The 17,869-nt window shown below is 49.7% G+C and overlaps 1 protein-coding gene across 2 annotated transcripts in view; it reads left to right on the top strand.

The window, feature by feature from the left end:
• The first annotated feature begins 2,595 nt into the window (after window positions 1-2,595).
• The window catches only part of LOC142365745 (tetraspanin-36-like), a 28,545-nt gene continuing 13,271 nt past the window's right edge, over window positions 2,596-17,869 (top strand). Inside the window, exon 1 of one of the 2 annotated variants that reach the window (XM_075446947.1) lies at window positions 2,596-2,691. In XM_075446947.1, the coding sequence (XP_075303062.1) occupies window positions 2,611-2,691 (81 nt within the window). In that variant the 5' untranslated portion in view covers window positions 2,596-2,610. Of the gene's footprint in view, window positions 2,692-9,028; window positions 9,148-17,869 lie in introns of those variants that run through there. The other variant, XM_075446948.1, reaches the window with a different exon arrangement.

The raw sequence follows: 17,869 nt of genomic DNA on the forward strand, positions 1-17,869 counted from the left end.
TTCATCGCCCACAGAGAAGTCACGGGAGAGAGCTGTTGGTGAAGCGCTGACGCCAAGAAACACAGGTACTGCCAAGAACTTTGCTTTCCTGCAGATAATCAGGACTTGGCTGATAAGTTGAAAAAATACCCAAAGGAAGAAAGGTCAGTGTTTAAAGTTGACCGTTAAGCTTGTCCTCATTCCGTTGCAATCTGCAGTGCGGTTACGGCAGGTATCAGTGATGGGATCCTTGCACGATCAAGCTGTATAAAACACAGAATTTACACACTGGAGCGTGTGTTCTGCCACCACGGTCGTGCTTGCACTGGAATCTCTTGAGCTGATTTCAGTCGCGACTTACCCTGTCATCCTATTGCGACTTAGTCTTTGAGACATTCAGGGGAGGGAAACAGCTTTGAAGCAGGGAACTGTGGCTTTCCTCCCTGAAAACTCTCGTATTTAGATGTTGGGAGGGCTGAATTTCTTGGTGTAGGATGGTTTTGCCTGTATTTTATGGAGTGTTTAATGGGAAATATTGCCTTAGTCTTAACATTTACAGAAAACCACGGAGCAGTTTGATGTGTAATAAATAAATATAGACAGTGTACAAATGTGCAGCACTTCCATGTGTTTGAAATCTAAAAAAAACACAGGAGTATGTGGATCCTCCAGTCTCCCTATTAATGTGTTTTTTTTTTGTGAAGTCACTCCACCAGCTTTGAAAATATTTCCTCCTGAAAAAGCTAATTTTAGTCCAAAGGCATGATGGATGTCTTGTGACTTTGAGCTTGTTTTACATTAATGTTAGATGAAAAAAACAGATTTTCCTTAACTTACGTGCCCAAGGGGATCCTGGGTGCTGCGTTGTTCTCCAGGGTTTCCTCACAGGGGAGATATATGTAGGATATATATAGCATGTGGTCTGGCCTGGGTTTGCTGGCTTGGATTCTCCTGCCTAGAGCCTCTCTGTAAGGAACAGCCACAGAACTTTCCAGGAAAAAGCCCTGTTTGACACTCATGTGTCAACAACTGCACGAAAGCCAGAGCTTTAGATGCGGGCCGAGGTTTTCAACCGCTTGAAGCAGAATGCAGCCAGCCCCAAAAAGGGATGGAGTCGCCCCTCCTTCGTCTCGCCGCTCAGACAGATCAGCACAAAGATGCGGCTCGTGTAGCTAAACCCCAGTAACGGGATGATGTGGTTCCTCAGGCTTGGTCTGCCGGGGCTCAGCTGCAAGAACGCTAACGTTGGCACAAGTGGAGGGAAGGACGGCACCACGTGATGCGTTAGAGCAGCTCGGCAAACCAGAGCCGTTTTTGAAGAAGAAAATCTGTCATGGGAAAATCCGTGAAGGACAGTAGGGCCTTTCTGCTCTTCAGGGAAGCGTAAGAAGTTGATTGACATCAACTGATGCAACAATTCCCCCTTTGTACAAAAGAAGCCTTTTACTTCTTCCTCTAGAAGAAAAATTAACTCGATTTAAGGGAACCAAAGTCATCCCCGCCCCTCATAAAAGACAAAACCTTCCCTACAGTGGCTGCCTGTTCCTTTTGTGTGGGATTGTGGTGGCTGCATGAGCCAGCACTGGGGCACTCCAGGTCCTTTCCTTGTACAGGACCAAAAGTCCTCCTTCCCCTGCAGATGGCCCTGGGCTTCCCAGGCTGGGGCTCTGAGACGTTGCCTGTTCCTCTCTGGTTCTGAATTCCCCTGGGATTTCTTCACCGGTCACACTCCAGACCGTCTCATGTTCCTCCGGTCATGCTCCCTTCTAATCCTTCTACCAGCACCTTCAGGCAGTCTTCAAAATACTTGCTTAGGAAAATCATAACTCCTGTTTTTTATGTCTTTGGGGTATTTTTATTCATTTTTTGAAAGGATTTTCTGTTTGCTCATGAACACATGACTGGCTGAGTCAGGAATAAGGGTAGGAGAGTCACACAAACATGTCTCCAGTGACATAAGTAGCAGAGCTCAGAACTTAGACTAACATACGTTAAAAATACAAGTTAAAGCCTTTCCTTAAGCTGTGTGTCACAGCCAGTACCTGCCAGCCGGCACCACATGTCTTGGTGCAGAGCCACGCAGCCCCAGCTGCGGCAGGAATGCGTGGTTTCCCTGGACAAAGCAGCCTCACATCTTGGCTCTCATCTCTCACCTTCGTGATTAATTTGAATTTGTGCTGCTGGTACGTTCTGAAGCCAGAGTCCTGCAGATGTTTCATCGCCCAGCTGTAAGCAGCATTGACTATTGGCATTCTCTGGGGTTATCTATAATAAAGCTCGTGTTTCTGTTGCAGCCGTGCGTCTCCCCAAGGAACTGCATGGCAGCAAGAGACAAGCTGCTAGTGTTGGTGCATCGTTTGGAGATCAGTAATTCTTCATGTTTAATCAACCCTGAGCTTCGTGTGCGGGCTGAGGAATTTGGAGTTGGAGCCCAGGAGTCGCTGGTCAGCTTTCAAATATTAGGAGCTGAAAAGAGATCTGTGAACTTTCTGAGTGAATAAAGGAGGCAGCTGATGGGACAGGTCTACGTTTGGTGTGCACGGGTCATGCTTGGTCATTGTGGTTTAAGTGTAGAAGTGCAAAGATCAGAGTTCTTCCCTGAGCACGTCTGAGCCAGGCGCCATCAGACAAATGCTCTTTTATACCCCTGACCCGCACAGCGGAGGGAATGGGAAGAGAAGATCAGCTGCTCTCCTCTCTCCACGCCCATGGGTAAGTAGAGAAGATGTTATTCTCCTTTCTTTCTCTCAGCCTTGAAAGAGCAAAGACTAACCACAAAAAGGGAGCAAAGCATGAAGGAAGGTTGAATAATCCCAGCGTGAGAAGATCACAGAATCGCAGAATGTTCGGGGTTGGCAGGGACCTCTGTGGGTCACCCAGCCCAACCCCCTGCCCAAGCAGGGTCACCCAGAGCAGGCTGCACAGCACCGCGTCCAGGCGGGGCTTGGATATCTCCAGAGAAGGAGACTCCACAACCTCCCTGGGCAGCCTGGGCCAGGGCTCCGTCACCCTCAGAGGGAAGAAGTTCTTCCTCATGTTCAGATGGAACTTCCTGTGCTTCAGTTTGTGCCCATTGCCCCTTGTGCTGTTGCTGGGCACCACTGGAAAGAGTCTGGCCCCATCCTCCTGACACCCACCCTGCAGATATTTGTAAGTATATATTAGGTCCCCTCTCAGCCTTCTCTTCTCCAGGCTGAACAAGCCCAGCTCCCTCAGCCTCTCCTCGTAGGAGAGATGCTCCAGTCCTCTCACCATCCTCGTAGCCCTCTGCTGGACTCTCTCCAGTAGCTCCTCATCTTTCTTGAACTGGGGAGCCCAGAACTGGACAGAGTACTGCAGATGGGGCCTCACTAGGGCAGAGTAGAGGGGAAGGAGAACCTCCCTCGACCTGCTGGCCACACTCCTCCTAATGCACCCCAGAATCCCATTGGCCTTCTTGGCAGCCAGGGCACACTGCTGGCTCATGGTTAACCTGTCGTCCACTGAGATCATCATGAACATGACAGTGTATCTCTGGGCTGACCCGGAAGCAGATTTACACAGTTTGGTGGATCCAGCCATTAAAACTGCAGTTATTTCTGGAAAACTGCTGGATGAAGAGTTAGAATGTACCCTCAGCAGGTTTGCTGACGACACCAAACTGGGAGGTGTGGTAGATACACCAGAAGGCTGTGCTGCCATTCAGCGTGACCTGGATAGGCTGGAAAGCTGGGCAGAGAGGAACCTGATGAGGTTCAACAAGGGCAAGTGCAGGGTCCTGCACCTGGGGAGGAACAACCTCATGCACCAGTACAGGCTTGGGGTGGACCTGCTGGAGAGCAGCTCTGTGGAGAGGGACCTGGGTGTCCTAGTGGACGACAGGTTAACTATGAGCCAGCAGTGTGCCCTGGCTGCCAAGAAAGCCAGTGGGATCCTGGGGTGCATCAAGAAGAGTGTGGCCAGCAGGACGAGGGAGGTTCTCCTTCCCCTCTACACTGCCCTGGTGAGGCCTCATCTGGAGTACTGTGTCCAGTTCTGGGCTCCCCAGTTCAAGAAAGATGAGGAGCTACTGGAGAGAGTCCAGCGGAGGGCTACGAGGATGGTGAGGGGACTGGAGCATCTCCCCTACGAGGAGAGGTTGAGGGAACTGGGCTTGTTCAGCCTGAAGAAGAGAAGGCTGCGAGGGGACCTTAGAAATGCCTACAAATATCTGAAGGGTGGGTGTCAGGAGGATGGGGCCAAGCTCTTTCCAGTGGTGCCCAGCGACAGGACAAGGGGCAACGGGCACAAACTGAGGCACAGGAAGTTCCGTCTGAACATGAGGAGGAACTTCTTCCCTCTGAGGGTGACGGAGCACTGGCCCAGGCTGCCCAGGGAGTTTGTGGAGTCTCCTTCTCTGGAGATATTCAAGCCCCGCCTGGACAAGATCCTGTGCAGCCTGCTCTGGGTGACCCTGCTTCGGCAGGGGGGTTGGACTAGATGACCCACAGAGGTCCCTTCCAACCCCTACTATTCTGTGATTCTGTGATGCTGTGATGCTGTGGTCCTGCCCTATCTCCCTGCCTCAAGCTCTCTCCTCAGAAAACTTCTCCTTCCCCCTGCATGCTCCAGGTTTCACTGGGAGAAGACTCTGTCCTGCTGCCTGGGCTTGCCGGTACCCAGCGCTGCCAGTATTCCTGTCCCTCTAGAGCTACTGGTTTAAGTCCTGTGCTGCACACAGCCCCCGAGCCTCATGTGGTTTTAGGTGCCAACCTTTCACTGCTGCCACTGGGATCCAGAGACCAGAACATCTTTGAGTTGCGTTAGCTGTATCTTGTAACTGCAACGAGATATCACAGAAAAGCTAACCACGCATCTTTCAGGGTTTCATTGCCTGCGTCCTACCTGGCTGTCCTCAGTCACCACATCGGCAAGTGGGCTAAAACCGGTGGTGTGGTCAAAATTCCCCGCCCAGCAAATCGGGGTTGATGGAGCATAGCAGAGCACGAGGCTTGAAATCACTGCAGTGACAGCTTCGGGGTGGGTGCAGGGTTATCTATAGTACCTGCTCAGCAGAGTACCGAAGCGTGGTAGAAATCAAAATTCTATGTCTAGCGCTGTGGCAAGGTCTAAACTGCAAAATGTTGCATGTGAATGCTCCGTTGAACACAGCTGCCGCAGCGGGGGATGGAGAGCCACGTAGAGTCCTTGCCTTCCTGATTAAACTCCGGGCAGGAACAATTTACCCAGTGTAAAAATGAGAAAGCGTGAATATTTGTTGCTGGGAAACACTTTTTTTCTCGACTGGGACAAGAACTGAGTGTGACTCAGCTGGAGTATTTAAAGAGGAATGGAAAGTGTTTGAGTTTCGAGTTTTTCAGACTTCACTTTTTGCTGATTTTGTGATCTCCATATAAGATTATTTCACTGTTTTTAGCTAAAAAGCTATCTCTGCTGACTATAAACTTTCCTTCGGATTATTTTTGCAGGAGTATTTTCCAGCGATCCGAACAATTCTGAGAAATAAGATCATGTACTATGAAAGGCGCTTGTGCGTCATCCTCACATGCCAGCCACAGGAGACCGATTTTCTGTCCCCGTTGCACAACGGGTCACCAAAATCTCTGGCACAATCGGCCGCTGGCAGAGCAGAAAGCAGGGATAAAGGGTTAGAGTCAATGGGAGTATGAGGAAAGGACAGGTTACACAGAGGTTTTATATTGTTTATATCTTCTTAACTGATGGTTCTCAAATGAACCTTGTGTGATGGGCTTCATCTTAGAGAACTTTAAAAGTGTTTTCAGCCATCTCAGAGCTGTTTGCAGTGAGGATATTGGGAGGGAGGCAAGGTACTGGCAGGCTGAGAAAGGGGGAATATAATCTCTATTTAAAAAAAAAAAAACAACAAGGGGCTTGGATGTTACAAGCCAGTTAACGTAATTTCTGAAAAACAACATCAGAGAGACCATGGAATAAATAATTGGGAAATCATTTGTAAGCAAGTAAGAAGAAAATATGGAGATGAAGACCAGCCACCGTAGATTTGCCAAGGACAAACGGTTTCACTTTAATCTCATTTCCTTCTGTGACAGGTACCAGCCTTGTGGGGAAAGAAGCAATAAATATCATATGATAAGGCCTTTAACAGCTCCCCACACCCCACAGCAGCTTCATCTCTGCTGCCCATTGGGAGCGATCCCTGGCCCAGGGACAGTCACCTGTGGTTTCCTGTCACCTGGGCTCTGCACCCGCCTCTTGTAGGTTTTAATTTTGGTAATAACCTGTACGAGAGAATAGAGAATTTAAATCCGGGGAGCACGTGGAGGTGGTGATGGCTAGGACTGAGGCAGGAACAGAGTTTCCAAACGATGACTGAAAATTCAGATGTGGCACAGGAAGGGCAGGGGCAGAGTCGCCCACCGGGGCAAGAATAATCGGGAGAAGTGGATGGGGAGCAGCTGGCTCGGAAGCGGTTCCTTCGGCAGAAATAGATCTGGAGCGATAGATGGTCACAAGCTGGAAGTGAGTCAGCAACATCACGGTGCTGCAGAAGAAGCCAGAGGGTTCCAGTGTCCTCTTTGGCACGACTAAATCCTTGGGGAGCGTGCTCCCCGTTTTTAGGCACTTCAAGAAAAAAAGGGGCACGATGGGAGAGAATCAGACGTGGAAAGCACCTGAGCTGGCAAGTTGTTCCGTCTAGTGGGAGGAAAACTAAAAAGAGATATTTTCAGATACACGGTCTGATGTGCAGAAGGGAATTTTTGTCTTTATGTGGTCAATGCCTGGTGGATAAGGCAGAAAGTAAATATCCTTTTCCTACCAAACGTTACAGCTTCCAGAGCAAAATGTTGAACTTACATGTTGCAAAACATGCAATAAATCAATCAGTGGGAAACCTGTTGTTTTCCTAACACATTTCCTAAACCAGTTTCAGACTTAAACCAAACCAACCCACCCAGTTGATCCAGGGCAAAAGGTCCCAAGGCAGAGAGCGGCTCTGCAAACCAAGCCTCCTTTCTGTTATCATGTTAGATACTTTTAATTTCCCTTTTTTCCCCCCACTCCTTTCCGAAGCTGACTGTGAAATTTCCAGTTTACTGCTTTTTTAAAATCTCGTGTTCCACAGGAATCTCTTGATTTTAAGACTTAAATTGGCGGAGTATAGTGGGGAAAATCGTTACTGGGGCTGTCCGAGACAGCTGGGATATGTCTCCACAGGCACATCCTTATTCTGGCAAGTTACTTTCTAGGCCACCTTTAATAAAAAATCAACTATCCTTGATTTTAGTAACATTTTGCTTTGAAAGAAACAGCATACAGGTGGTAACATTTTGATTAACAACATTTTGTTCTCATTGTGAAACTACCTTTGTTTTATTTTTAAATAAAATAGAGAACTAACAAGTGACAGAAATGGAAGCAATATTTTGATATTAAAGAAAGATGGGGTTTGGTTGGCAAGGTAGTTTCTTTGGTGTTTTTTTTTTTTAATTCCTTTAGATTTCATTTCAAATGAAACTTCAGAATTTGCCCTTTCATTCTAATTCAAAGTATTTCCCCCAGATTACCAGTCATTCCCCCAACATTATGAAGATAAATGGTTTCCAGGTGATTTCCTTTCCTTATTAACACCTCAGCCGGCCATGCTGCAAGGAAAAGTGAAAATGCTGAATTTTTTAAAATTAAAAAATTCTCCACAATTATACACTCTGTAAATATTTATTGCTGTAATAGAAATTATCGTGGCAAAGACAGACTTGCTGGCAGGAGGAGCTCTGTCAGCAGTATTCAAGGTCTGACTTTGTGCTGAGCTTTACTCTTAAATGAATTAAATTTTGGAGATCGGCTTTCTGTGTGGGGATTTCTGTGATTCTGGCAGCCAGCGCAGTCTCTTCTGCTGCTTTTCAAAGCAGCTGCGGCTTAAATTCACGGGCTGTGGGCAGAGACTGTCTGTGATCTCCCTTTCCATGATTTCTGACTGGAGAACTAGTTCAGCACAACCCCTCTGAAATCCATATTCCCCGAAGGAAACTGGATCACATCGATTTTTGCCGGGAAGGGGCAAAGATGGGAAACTTGCTGCATCATGCGGCCCGGCGGAGAGTTGGGTTCAGCCCAGTTCAGGCTGCCAGAGGTCTGCTTCCCGAAACAAACCCCTGGCTGCCAGCCCTATACCTTCGGCTTGTTTTTAAAAGCACGAGGCTCAGCTGGTGGAAATAAAGCGACACTTGCAGCCCTCTGCAGTTCCCAGATTCAGATCCTTCTCCCTGGGGCTGCTCAGCTTTGTGTTTCAGTGTTTAGGCCATGTGGTTGAGTGTCCAAACCTCCGCTGGAGCTGTGTATTCCACCTCTGCTGGGAGGAAAGGCTGGGAGAGCTGGGGCTGTTCCACCTGGAGAGGAGAAGGCTGCGGGGAGACCTTCGAGCGGCCTGCTGGTATCTGAAGGGGACCTATAAGAAAGATGGGGAAAATATTTTCAGCGGGGCTTGTTGCAATAGGACAAGGGGTGATGGTTTTAAACTAAAAGAAGGGAGATTTAGGCTGGATATACGGAAGAAATTTTTTAAGATGAGAGTGGTGAGGCACTGGCAGAGGTTGCCCAGAGAGGTTGGAGATGTCCCATCCCTGGAAACATCGCAGGCCAGGTTGGACGGGGCTCTGAGCAACCTGATCTGGGTGAAGATGTCCCTGCTCGTTGCAGGGGGGTTGGACCAGACGGCCTCTAAAGGACCCTTCCCACCCAAAGCTTTCTGTGATGCTGTGACTAGGAAGATGGGCATGACGGGGTGCCAAACCAGAATGGTGGAGAGGCAGTGGACGCAGGGAGACGCTCAGCTGCGGGCTGGTAATCCCTGAAGGCAGATTTGAGGGAAACCTTTCAACCGCAGCGCGAGCTTTTCCCAAAAGCTCAGTTTAACTCAGCTGGAAAGTTGCAGAAGTGAGAGGAAAAAAAACAAACCCCAAACCAGCCCACGCTGAAGCCAACACCACTCTGCTTTGACATTTGTTCCCAACCCCCTGGCTTGGGCGGCTGGGGAAGGGCTGCCCCGTGGGGGGGAAGGGACGGGGCGGGCCCGGGGGCGGCCCCACGCAGGACCGGGGCCCCTTCCCTTCCCTGCCCGCCCCAGAGCAGCTCCCTCGGCCCCACGGCATGGACTGCGGCGTGATCACCTCCAAGACCGTGCTGCTGCTGCTGAGCCTCGCCTTCTGGGTACCCCCACGGGGTGCTGGGACGCGGCGGGGGGGGGGGGACACACGGTCCCGGGGGATGGCTGCGGCAGAGGGACCCTCTGCTGGCAGCCGGGGTTTCCACAGATAATCGGGATTTCGGTTTACTGGTGTGCAGGTGACACGTTAATTCCTGTAGGAAACCTTACGTGTATATTTTTAAAGAACAAGATTTGTTTTTTTAAGTTTCTGCAAAAAAAACTGGTCTTGCAGTTCAGTTTTTTTTGTATGGTGTTTTTAATATAGCGGGTGTTTTACTAGTGTTTTTAAAATTGTGTTATTCAAGCAAGCTAATTCCGTGGTTGCAAACAAGTGGAGCTGTGTGGCTGCAGTGGGGTGAGGGCATTACGCAGGGGCAAGGAGTGTTTGGAGGAGGAAAATGGCCGAGAACTTTGTTCCGACTGTGTTTTGCTACGATTATGCCCTTCCAAACCACTTCCTCAACGATTACTGCCAAGCAATCAAACGAAATGAGGGTGAGGTTGTGTACTTTTCAGCCGAACGCCTGTTGGGGTGGGGGGCTTGGCATCGGAGGCTCGTGGCACGGCCGCCTCGTGACAGCGACGGCGGGGCCTGGGGTAGGTGGCCGCTCGGAAGAAGCGGTGGTTGTTCTGCTCGCCGGTCTCGGGCTTTTCCCCTGCGTGGGGAAGTTTGTGTAATCCCCCCCGTCATGGGCCAGGGACTTGCGTGCCGCTCTCAGAGAAGGGGCTCACTTAAACCTCGTGTGTATCAGCAACGTGATTTTGGCATTCATGTCTGCTTTGTAGTGCTCAAGTATTTGCAAAACAGTGTTTTACACAAAGATGCTTTCAACGTGCCGCTGACAGCTGGGGATAGGGCTCAGCACAGCGGTACCCCCCTGCTTTGCTCTTCCCCCATCGCCCGGCTGAGCGGGGCTGGGTAACGGGGAAGGCAGAGGACTTTTTTAAAGCAAGGAAGAATTAAAGAAAAGAACCAGAGGTCTCCCAAAGAGAGAAGCTCCATGGGGAAAAATAAAATTAAAAAAAGGAAATACTGTTTGAGTTAAACCCTGAAGTCTCATGGGGTGTTGTGCCCTGTTTTGTAAATACGGGACTTGCTGCTGGTTGTAGCGAGGAGCTCGCCCGGCTCCAGTCCTGTGCCTCCTTTGTGGGGGCTCAGGACAATTTGGGGGCTCAGGACAATTTCTGGCTGCGTGTGTTCCAGCTAACCCTGGTATCGCTAACCTGAACAGTGCAGGAGGCCCCGTTTACTGCTGCGCGTTGGGTAACGCGATCTCACCGGGTACGTTTGTTGTGTGGAGGTTTTTTTTGAAGTAGCTGCAGAGAAACATTGGAGCATCCCACTGTTTGGATGTGGAAATCCCCTGAGCTTTGGCTCAGGCATGCCTCAGGTTAGCATCATTGCTTGGCTTTTCAAAAACAAACAACAGCCTTATGACCTCCTAGAAGTGTCTCTGGTAGCTCTTCCTCTGCTGTAGGGGAACTCTCTAATCCTGATTGAGGCTACCAGGTCATCTGGATCCACAGACAATCAGTAATTATCCTTCTCCCTGTCTGTAGCCTCTGAATTTGGAGTGACCCAGACCAACCCTTTGATTTTCACCCTGGGAAGAGCGATGCAGCCCCGAAGCCTGGGGCGTTTAGACACCGCTGCCACCATTACATGTGGTAATCGCATTCCTGCAGCAGAACTGCAGAACCTGGAATTCGGGTTTTAGGAGGGTGGGGAAGGAGACACTGTCTCTTAGGCTCTTTCAGAACACTTCGAACAGTTGGGGCTCTACCAAGTAGAAGGCTCCATATCATTATCAAAACACAAGATTTGCAAAGAGCGTTAGACTTCTTCTCTAAGGAGTAATTCATGCTGCAAATCTTGCCCAGCTTGGAAATGATTATGGAAAATAATTCATCACCTGCATATTCAGCAGCCGGTGCAGTTATGGTGCTTTGACACAGTTTATCGCTTAGAAATGTCCTAAAAAGGCAATAAATCCTCTTTTGGATCTCTGATTGTTATCGTTGTGCAGGAGTGAAGAAAGACAGATTTTCCAGAATGACAAATTGGGGCTTCCTGGATAAGGTGAAAAAGCAACTTCTCTGTTACCTACCAGGCTCAGCATCGTATCTGTGGGGGGTGAGACTGGGGGGCTGTAGGTGTGCATAACCCCCACAAACAAGGCAGTGATTGAAGCTGTTTTAACTACACAGTCACCAAGGGTGGGAGATCTGCCCACCTCCAATTTTCCTTTTTAGCACCTGCTAATTAGGTCCAAGTGTGTGATCATTTTGGTAAATGGGTGTTGCCCTGTTCTAGGTGAAGATGGGGTTTAACTCAGGTGACCTAAAAGGGAGAGGAAAGGTCAGAGGAGACTCTGGTGTTCTTGACAATGTCTTGTGAGGGGACTTGGCTTGTCACTAAGGGTATCTCTGCTTCCAGAGAGGGTTTGGTATCCACTAAGAGTCCTGTGGACTTCATCACCAAAAGGCCACCTTACATGCTGCTGCAGGTTTGCCCAGGTTTGCCACTCACTTTTTACCAGAGGTGGGCACATCCCCAGCCTCTTCGCTTGCCCGACAGCAGGGAGGAGGATAAAGATAAGTTAGTGCCTGAGTGGTTTTAGCAGGACCGGTGGATTGAAGAGAGCAGAATTTGATCTGTTGACAGCAATGAGACAGTGGAAGGAGAAGGCCAGGAGAGGGGTCCCTGGCAGGGTGAGATGAAGCCAGACTCGGATTTCCCCAGCTGATTCTTGGCTCCCTCTGTGCCTGCACATGCTCGGGCTGCGTTTGAGCCGATGGCAGGTTATTCAGCAGCTTTATTGACCCTTCAGAAAACACAGTTGGGTTCTGTAGCTTTGCTGGCAGGAGGGTGAGCTGCAGTTTCTGGGTTGGGATTTAACTCCAGATGCTTGCAAGAGTCATCTGCTGACTGGAGAACAGAGAGAGGCTTTGCCTTCCCACCTGGTCCCTGTTGGGAATACCCCAGCACTGCAAAGCTCACAGCTGTCCCCCGTCTCTCTTCTCCACCCTACATCAGGTGGGTTTTTTAAATATCTTTGGATTTGTGACCCACAGGTTTCCAAGGAGCAAGAATCAAATGTGTATTGGGGTAGTAGTGTCATCTTTGCTTTGAGGAGATGCTCAGGCTGGTCTGGCCATCCAGGAGTATTTGCCTGTTTGGTCTGGATGCAAGAGGGGTGTACTGGAAGCTCAAGCAATCACAAAATTGCCGTGGTATCCCTTTTACATAATTTTTTGTAATTGGGTGGGATAAAAGTATTTGTACAATAGTTCCTGTGTTTGGTGGTGGTTTGAAATCACTCACGCTGGTGATGGGCGGTTTGGAATGCTCACGCTGAAGCCTCAGTCAGAGAGAAAATCAGATGGATATTAAAAACTAAATGAAAAACCTCAGTGAGGAGGAGATTTTTTAATCCCTAGATGGAATTGAAAATGTAGTTAATAGCAAAGGTGATGATGGAGACTATTGGTGATGGAAACATATTTAAGGACAGAGGTATTCTTGAAAGTCATTGCAGGTTTGGGTGTCAGCAGCCCTGTAACCTGTTGCTCACCTTTCCTCCATCTGTTCTTAAGCAAATCCTTAATCCTACCTGCTGTGCATGACAGCTCTGCCAGGTTTTAAGGCTGTGTGTGATACTTGATAGGAAGATGGAAGAGCTGTGGAAGCTCTCCTCTCTGCTCTCGGTCAGGGAAATGATGCTGATGGGCCATGGGGTGTCTGACTCACAGCAGCATCCGTGGTGGAAAAAGCTGCTTAACCAAGAGCTTTTTTTTTTTTTTTTTTTTTTTTAGCACATCCAGCGAGTAAAGCTGTGATCATTCGTTGACTTCTGAAAGGGCTTGGGACAGGCTTCCCTCCAGGCTCCTCGTTTCTGTCCCTCTGATGGAGCCGTGGTACTGGCGGGGGTTCCCTGGGACCGCCTGACCGATGAGCTGGGGAGGGCTGGGGGACATCTCAACCCGGCGTGAGGAGCGTTGGGTGGGAAGCAGAAAGTGGGAGTTCGTTTCTAGCTCTGCTGTGAACTTGTGAGTGAACCATGGGGCGAAATCCAGCCTTGCTAGCCAGAGAGGTCACTGGACAGGGCTGATGCCAGGGCTTAGTACCAGATCTGGGCACTTTGGCGTGATCCACTTGAGCGTGGCTTGAAAGGACAAAGTTTCTCCTTATTTCAAACCGCTCTGCCCAAAATCAGGAAGCAGAACTTAACTGACTTTCAGGAAAATGCGCTTTGTTGTGTGCATAGGGGCCTTGCGGACAAAATTAACACTAAGATGTCGGTGCTGTGTGGTCAGAAAAGGGGAAGTGTTCAGTTGGTGATGCAGATACAGTGTGAGCAGCTTTACCCTTTCCCATGTGCTTCTGGCAAACAAGCTTAGTCTGGCTGTCCCCAGCGGTCCCTGAGGCTGGGAAAAGGCTCCTGTTGGATGGCCGGGCTACGGATCCGTCCCTAAACGCACTTTGGTCTCTTCGCGAGTCTCATTGTTTGCAGCTCTCCAGAACCAGAGGTCTGATGTTGTAGAAGTGCCTCTGATAACTGCAGCTGCTCGAGAGGTCCCGTTTTGTTACCCCTCTGGAAGAACTTCAGAGCTTGAGGACCCTTTATCTAGGGAGAATAGAAAGCATCTCTTTCTTGTCGTTGGCGTATGAACAGGATATTTTCTTCGTTTTCCCCAAAAGCGTGGCACTGCCAAGCTGCGTTTGCTTTGCCGTGGAGCTGGCAGGATCCCTTCGTGGCAGGAGAATCCCAGCCTGCGCTTTTCCTTAAGGGCAGAGGCACACACGGCCCCGCCGCCCTGGCTCTCCCTGGCAGCTGGTGACAAGCAGTGTTTCAGGACGGATTATAGAGGCATCTGCCCCGCTACCCGCTCTGAGAAGTTTCTGCAGGCGTTAGGATTAGCTCCACCGTGGTTTAGGTGCACTTCTTTGCTGTTTGCCGTGTAGCTCGGGAGTTGGTGGAAGTCACAGGATCTGATGGCTGAGCCAGGAACAGCTTGTTAAAGAACTAGGGTGGTTCTGAAGGCAAATGTTGACCTGGAGGGTGTTTTGTGTCTGAACCGCTGTTCAGATCAAAAATGGCTTGGCAGCAGCTGATAAGTCTACCCATGCTCAGCTCGAGTTATACTCGCAGCAGGCTCTTGCCCTGCAGTCTGTGTCTGTATCTGGGGAGAATAAGAGTGAAAAGGGTGGTGCTGCTTTCTCCCAACAGTCGTCCTGTTGTCCTCAGAGGTGCGTTGATGCTCCGTGATGTTGGTTAGCAGCAGCACACTGAGCCCAAGGGGGAGGTTTCGGCATTGGAGTCAGAGGGCTTGGGGTAGGATTCCTTCCTTTGCTCTGCAAAGCCTGGTGTGCTGTGTCTCCATGAGGATGTCCCACTTCTAACGCTTCGTAGTATAAGTGCTGGCTTTTAGGAAGGAGGAAAAACCCCAGATTCAGGCTCAGGGAACAGAAGAAGACATGCTAGGACAACGCTAAGGGAACATTTATTTAACATAACTTGAAAACACACCCATTAAAACCAGAATCCCCTCTTGAGCACGTGGGTTTGCAGCATGTAAAAACTACATTTATTTAACATAACTTGAAAACACACCCATTAAAACCAGAATCCCCTCTTGAGCACGTGGGTTTGCAGCATGTAAAAACTACAAGGAGATGTTGGTTTGCTTTTGGGTTTTTTTTCCCCTGAAAGAGAGCCACGTTTTTTCAGAGCCTTCAGGCTGTTGCTCTTTGTTTTCATTTGAGGAAGAAAAGGAAAAAGCAGGCGCTTCCCACTGTACCTGCCGAGCAGCCCTGTGGTGTGTTGTGAAGGCAAGCTGAAACACGCACCTTCGCTGTTCATCACGGCTGAGCATTTAGATATATAAAGTGCTTTGAAGAGTCTCCCGTGACTTCGTATAAGCAGGCTCAGCACAGTTCTGTTGCTGGAGTCCCACCTCTGTACTTCACATGACGAAACTGTGGTTTAAGGGTTTAGAAACTGAGGCTGACAACTGGCACGAGATCAGTGGTAAGTCTCTCCCTGGGCCTGATGGTGCTGCTGGTGATCGAGGACAGCTTGGTAGGAGCTCACAACTTTGGTGCTTTTTGCTCCAATCCAAAGCCAACATGCTGAGTTCAGTATTTTGTATTACTTCACAGATCAGTGTTTTCACAACTTGAGAGTCTGAGGGAACACAGAAAGTGTATGTACTAAGTTTTTAAATTGGTTTTTTTTCCAGCAGAAAAAAGTGGGGAAAGCTGTGAAGCTATGGGCTGCAAAGGTCCCAGAAAGTCTCAGAAACTGGAAGAGCTGTAGGACAGTGGGGACCAGAGCAGTGCGAGTGCTGGAAAGCAGCTTGGCAGAAAATGCTCTGAGGGTCCTGCTGGGCACCAAGCTGACCATGAGCCAGCGATGTGCCCTTGCTGCAAGAAGGCTGAGGGTACCCTGGGCCGCATCAGCAGGAGGGTTGGCAGTGGGTGGAGGTAGGTGGTCCTTCCCTCCGCTCAGTGCTGGGGGGGCCACGTCTGGAGTGCTGGGGTCTGGAGCTGGGCTCACCGGTGGAAGAAACCCATGGAGAGAGCAGTGAAGGTGATGAAGGGACTGGAGCATTTCTCCTGTGGGGAAAGGCTGAGGGTGCTGGGACTGTTCGTCCTGGAGCAGAGAAGGCTCTGGGGGGGTGTTCCTAGAATCATAGAATGGTAAGAGTTGGAAGGGACTTTAAAGATCATCTGGTTCCAAACCCCCTGCCATCAGCAGGGACATCTTCCACCAGCCCAGGGTGCTCAGAGCTCCATCCAACCTGGCCTTGAACCCTGCCAGGGAGGGGGCAGCCACAGCTTCTCTGGGCAACCTGGGCCAGGGTTTCACCACCCTCATGGGGAAGAATTTCTTCCTAATATCTCATCTCAATCTGCCCTCTTTTAGCTTAGAGCCGTTCCCCCTTGTCCTATCACTACACACCCTTGTGAAAAGCCCCTCTCCACCCTTCTTGTTGGCCCCTTCAGGCACTGGCAGCTGCTCTAAGGTCACCCTGGAGCCTTCTCTTCTCCAAGCTGAACAGCCCCAGCTCCCTCAGCCTGTCCGAGGAGGAGAGGTACTCCAGCCCTTGGATCATCTTCGTGGCCCTCCTCTGGACCCACTCCAACACATCCATGTCCAACACATCCATCCATTTTACCGACATATATAAATGTCTGAAGGGAGGCTGCCAAGAGGACGGCGCCAGGCTCTTCTCAGTGGTGCCCAGTGACAGGACCAAAGTCAAAGGGCACAAACTGAAACTCGGGAACCTACCTCTGAACACCAAGGAACACTTTTTCATTGTGAGGGTGACCGAGTACTGGCACGGGCCGCCCAGAAAGGCGTTGCAGTCTCCAGCCTTGGAGATATTCAGAAGCCACCTGGACATGGTCCTGGGCAAGCAGCTCTAGGTGGCCCTGCTTGAGCAGGGGTTTGGACCGGGTGACCTCCAGAGGTTTCTCCCCAACCCTTCTGTGGTTATGTGACCTCGTACTGCAGCGGTGCGTGGCCAGCCTGTCTGGCAGTGGCTGGGAGCTATGCACGGCCGGGAGCTGCAGCACATGGTGGGTACATCCCCTCTGTAGCTGTTGTTGCCTGCGTGGCCGTGTGATGGGCATGTGGAGCCTGCCTCCTCTGCTGTGCCACAGGTAGAGGGTCACACGCTGTCCTGGATGAAGCCACATCACACAAGTGTGGCATTAATTGATTTATCATTCGGAGAAATGAATACTGTAAGCGTGGTAGGAAACCGTAGCTGAAGCCAGGAGGTCCCTCCCAGCTGTCAGAGTTTTAAACCTGTGACAGGAAAAAAGGAGAGGAATCTGTGTGAGTGGGATGGGAAGTGCTGAGCTAGGATTGCCCTAATTACTGGGGAAAAAACCAGCTGTGCCTCGGGCCCAGGGAGGCTGTCAGGTCTGGGGAGCTGCCTGGTCCGTGTGGGCTAAGTGGAGTTTGAAACAGGAGCTGTAAAGTCATTCGGGCGAGCCCAAAATGAACAAGGCTTTCTTGAAAACTCAGTGCCTTTTTCCCCTGAAGTCACTAGAAAACCTGTTGTCTCCATGGAAATGGAGTAACACAGCAGCTCGGGAGGACTTGAAAATCTGTTGGGGAATGGGAAGAATAAAACTTGTAGTATGGTAAAGCAGCGAGGGAACTGGAAAGAAGAATTCCCTTTGCCATGCATGCTGGCTGTTTGTTAATAAAATGAATTATCTGTGGAGGAAATGCTGTGCAAACCCTTTAGAGCAGAGGATTTACCTGTCAGGGTAAATCAAAACCTCTTTTCGTACACAAAAATCCCAAAGACCAGGAGTGTCTGCTGTGTTAAGGAGGGGGTGTGCAGCTGTAAATGAGACTGATGTTGCTGGGGCTTGGTTCTGGGTATGGGAGGCATGGGGACAGCACTGTAGTGGCAAACACTTGGCAAACTAATAGTTGAAAATTGTATCCTAATCTGTCCTCTGGTAAATTAAAATTGCTGAAAAGCTGATAGCATCCCAGTAAATGTAGTTGTTGGAAGTGAAGGCAAAACATTAGCATCAGGTATTGTATTGAGTGAGGTGCTCTGACTTAAATCACTGCTGGGCAAAGATACTTGTGGAAAAAAAGTGTCTGTCAAGCCTTAAAATTAACTAAATCACCTCCATGAGCTGATTGTCTAATGAAGAACTAGAAGGGAATGGTTCAAAAAATGTTTGTG

This window comes from Opisthocomus hoazin, chromosome Z, assembly GCF_030867145.1.
Source record: "Opisthocomus hoazin isolate bOpiHoa1 chromosome Z, bOpiHoa1.hap1, whole genome shotgun sequence".
NCBI lineage: Eukaryota > Metazoa > Chordata > Aves > Opisthocomiformes > Opisthocomidae > Opisthocomus > Opisthocomus hoazin.